This window comes from Salmo salar, chromosome ssa18, assembly GCF_905237065.1.
Source record: "Salmo salar chromosome ssa18, Ssal_v3.1, whole genome shotgun sequence".
Lineage (NCBI taxonomy): Eukaryota > Metazoa > Chordata > Actinopteri > Salmoniformes > Salmonidae > Salmo > Salmo salar.
In genome coordinates, this window is record NC_059459.1 from 76,343,905 (window position 1) to 76,348,826 (window position 4,922).

General features: G+C 41.8%; 1 protein-coding gene across 1 annotated transcript in view; it reads right to left on the reverse strand.

Annotated features, from left to right (window-relative positions):
* Positions 1 to 637: 637 nt before the first annotated feature.
* The window catches only part of LOC106591173 (wiskott-Aldrich syndrome protein family member 3), a 160,780-nt gene continuing 156,495 nt past the window's right edge, over positions 638 to 4,922 (reverse strand). Inside the window, 1 exon segment of the mRNA XM_045701584.1 lies at positions 638 to 4,917. Within this exon segment, the coding sequence (XP_045557540.1) occupies positions 4,757 to 4,917 (161 nt within the window). The 3' untranslated portion in view covers positions 638 to 4,756.

Here is a 4,922-nt window from a genome sequence, read left to right on the forward strand (position 1 = left end):
CACCCAATAACTATAACGATAACTATAAACTATAGGCTGCACAATTATAAAACGTCGCTGAGCATCCATACTAGAGGAAAGTGTATCGTTTATCGTTCTACAGTCCTACACCTGTCAATCAACTGATCAAACCAATCTACTGCACGCTTCCTATCAATAAGGTGGTAACACAAGACCATTCATGAGGTCTCTAACACACAGAATCTGGTTCAGACCATTCATGAGGTCTCTAACACACAGAATCTGGTTCAGACCATTCCTGAGGTCTCTAACACACAGAATCTGGTTCAGACCATTCATGAGGTCTCTAACACACATAATCTGGTTCAGACCATTCATGAGGTCTCTAACACACAGATACCAGTTCAGACCATTCATGAGGTCTCTAACACACAGAATCTGGTTCAGACCATTCATGAGGTCTCTAACACACAGAATCTGGTTCAGACCATTCATGAGGTCTCTAACACACATAATCTGGTTCAGACCATTCATGAGGTCTCTAACACACAGATACCAGTTCAGACCATTCATGAGGTCTCTAAGACACAGAATCTGGTTCAGACCATTCATGAGGTCTCTAACACACAGAATCTGGTTCAGACCATTCATGAGGTCTCTAACACACAGAATCTGGTTCAGACCATTCATGAGGTCTCTAACACACAGAATCTGGTTCAGACCATTCATGAGGTCTCTAACACACAGAATCTGGTTCAGACCATTCATGAGGTCTCTAACACACAGAATCTGGTTCAGACCATTCATGAAGTCTCTAACACACATAATCTGGTTCTGACCATTCATGAGGTCTCTAACACACAGAATCTGGTTCAGACCATTCATGAGGTCTCTAACACACAGACACTGGTTCAGATCATTCATGAGGTCTCTAACACACAGAATCTGGTTCAGACCATTCATGAGGTCTCTAACACAAAGATACTGGTTCAGATCATTCATGAGGTCTCTAACACACAGAATCTGGTTCAGACCATTCATGAGGTCTCTAACACACAGAATCTGGTTCAGACCATTCATGAGGTCTCTAACACACATAATCTGGTTCAGACCATTCATGAGGTCTCTAACACACAGATACTGGTTCAGACCATTCATGAGGTCTCTAACACACAGATACTGGTTCAGACCATTCATGAGGTCTCTAACACACAGAATCTGGTTCAGACCATTCGGTGCTTTCAGGGTGTGTTCATTGTCATAGTGACAACTGCAAATTATAATATGTGAATCAAGGCCTAATGAAAAGCAATATAGTACCTCAAATTTAAATGTAGCAATTCAACAACAAACACTGTTTAGCCTGCACATATTTTACAGCATGTATTTGCCCTCTTGCTCAAGTGGGTTGCAAGTGATTTTTTGAGGTCTTCTTTTTTACAGTTCTCATCTCTGTATGTCCTCTGAAACTATTTGCAATGTATCAGTGCAACAATATTATCATAACCGGCCAAAAGTGATCACACGATTTCCTCAACTTTCCCCAACATGCGTTTTCTATGCTGTAGGCCTGTTTTACATTCGGCAATTAGCAAGAGCAAGCCTGCTTCTTTCCCATCGAACAGACTATTAGGCCTAGTATAAAAAAGGATCAAACTACATGTGCTATAGCTGTTGTAAGTAAGAAGGTAAATATTAGCTAGATATTAGGCCATAAAATTATTATACCTGATATTATTGTTATCAAGTGAGTACACAATTATTGTCTATATGCTGTAAACTGCAGTGATGTAGGCTAATTAGAATAACCGCTCACACATCCTGTTTTGTTTCATACCGAAATAACTGCATACAGTAGCGTACCAGCCTAGGCCTGAGTATGCAGCCATTTGGATCAGTCTGGGTCTATTCTTGACAGTTTAGAAGGTCCAGAAAGGTACATTATTAGGTCACTCATACGGTGTAGGCCTATTTAGTCAGGATGTAGTCCGCTGGTTAACAGGATAGGACAATACGGGCTCCTCCTTTCCAACTCCCTGCCCGTTCTTAACGCTGTAGCCTATTTCACATCCAGCAAGCAGGCCGCAAGCGTGCATCTCTCCTCCAATAGGATATTAGTAGGCTAAAGAAAATAAGTCGAAATACCTGTCAAATAAGTTTTTGTAGACTGGCTTTTCCTTGGACTCCACAATATTTAAAAGGAATAGCCGTGGCAGCGGAGAGGATAAGTGCGTAATTGCTCATCAGAGCAATGAAGACAGACAGACAGGCTGGGGATGTACTGTGACCTACAGCCTAAGTTAGAAGCTTATGCATATCAGACCATAATTCATGAGCTCAATGTTAGGCATAATACTGCAGTCAATTTATCCAGTCAATTTACACAGTGAAAGAAAAAGTGCTTTTCAGATAGTGAAATCATAGTTAGCGCTCCCGATTCTGCGCTGAGTGCGGTCCCTCCAAGTCCGTGGGTACATTGTTTTTTAGGGACAAGAAATGTACCCTACCTAGGCTACAACAACACAATGCAATGAAGTATGTTATTATTGTTTTCAAGTGCGTAGAAAACTCTAGTCTGGGCCATAAACTGCAGTGAATACCCTATGTCATTTGAATAACCGCTCAAAAGCCTGGCTTTTAAAATACATATTAATTTGGAAATAAATGAAACTAACATGCCTGACTGGACAACCATTTGGATCTGTTATGTTTTTGTTATGAGCAGTTCAGCCTACAAGGTCCAGGCACATCAGCAGGACAATAACACACGGTGTATTTTGTCATGATTTCTCCGCTAACAGAAACATGCTAATGCAGGAGTTCCTAGTGGCGCGCATATGAATTATGATAATGCGCAAGCGCGGAGAAACATGTATCCATAGTTTCCGCGTTTGGCGTCATATTTTAAAAGCGTTCGAAAATGAGGTGGATAACTCCCTATACAAACATTTAGATAATCAATTTCACATTCACAGCTGTTCTTCTACTGTACACTGAAGTTTCTCTTAGATACAGATCTAGGATCAGCTTACCCATCCTCCAATCGTAACCTTAACTATTAGCGGGAAAACTTAACTTAACTTAACTAGCGGGAAAACCACAAAACTGCTCTTAGATCATTGTCTAGGATTCAACTTCATCCCCAAGTCGAGCTGTATGTATACTTAGTTTAGATGTGCTATTTAATGGTGCAGTGTCCCTTTTTATTTGCTATCCGTGGCACATTGAAACAACGCAAAAGAAAGTATTTTCAGTGTCTGTCTTTCTCCATGCCTTTCTTCGTTAGTTTAAAACCCATACTTTAAAAAAAATGTTAGGACTATATCCTCTGCAAGTGTGGTCTCAATATCATTTTTCCCTGGGGGCCATATTACTTAAATCGGCTCAGGGGCCACTTTTGGATCATGGGCCTGTAGTTTAAGACCCCTGATCTACAAGCACTGAGCAGATACAGTAAGCATTGTGAATAACGTTAGATGGAGGAACTTAGGCATCTGTGCAGATGTACAAAGCTACTTCATATAGTACACCACAAGCAGAGGCTTCAGTACAGAATAAAACTTGTCTAATATTGTGATTGATGACTACATTTCCCACAATTCATCTTGCGCTGAAAACTTGCCCTTGAAAATAAGTCAACCCACTACATCATACTCAAATCTCACTGACCCTCATACAGAGTAGCTGTTGCTTATGTAAAACTATGTCGTGTTTCATTTGATATGTTTATATTTATATATATATATAGTGTTTTTTATTATTCTCTTAAGACATACATTTTAAAACTTGAGGTGGTGAAACTGTAAAGTTGGGTTTTCTTTGGTTACCAGGTTGTTTTTCTTGTTGTTGTTTACAAGTGGAGAAAAGGTGGGATCCTACACCTTTGTTGTGTGTGTGCGTGTGTTTGTGTGCGATCCTACGCAGTTTCACACGTGGCATTTCAGGGACGCATCATCCCACCGCCTCCCCAACACCCCCGCGCTCTGTGGTAAGAATCTACCGGAATGGCGTCTGTTTGTGTTCTAGATTTAGCATTGTCCAGGGCAACCAGCTGAACCTTCCCATAATTGGAGTTGGTTGCTATGGGTATATATTTCCATCTTTTTAGTCACAGTGTGCATCCCAAACGGCACCCTATCCTCTATATAGTGCACTACTTTAGACCAGAGCTCTATGGGCCCAGGTCAAAAGTAGTGCACTACGTAGTGAACAGGGTGCCATGTTGGACGTGGCCTGTAACTTTTCTCAGATGTACTCCTGTCTAGGTTATGTATGAGCCACGTTAAATAAATAATTGAGGGAATAACTTAATAAAAACGTGACACCCACCTTGACACAAGCTGACTTGTGCTCCTCATCCTCAACCAACCCCATTTAGTTTACCCCAGCAAGGTCATAGCCATGTCTTGTAGTGTTGTACTGCTCACTGCTAAGTACTGTAATACTGAAGCATAACATTAATGATTGATTGGTTGATTGATTGAGTGGCTAACTAAGTGATTGGGGGGGAGGGAGGGGGGGGGGGGTGTATTCTATAGCCTCATTCCTCTCCCCCTTCAGTATCCATAGATCTGACCGAAGCTAAAACATCATCATACTGCCTATCCACCTACCAAGTCATTTCAGATCTGTGAATACAGGAAGAAAGATAGAAAACATTTGAGACACAATTCTGTTGAGTGATATTGAGTCAGAATTTTGGGGGGTGCTAAAATCACTCCATACACTCCCATCCTTCCAGACCAAACTAGACTCCGTTTCCTCAAAAGCCTTATCCCTTGACCCATGACCCCTCTCAGTCGGACCACTCCCCGTTGTCCTCCCCGCCGGAGTCAGACTCTGATTCGCTGTACTCGACGGCGATGCGACGTGAGAGAATGGTGGCCACGTCGTTTCCTACGGGCTCTCTCTTCGCTTCCTGCTCTCTCTGCTCCTGTACCTTCCTCAATTGGATACCTGGA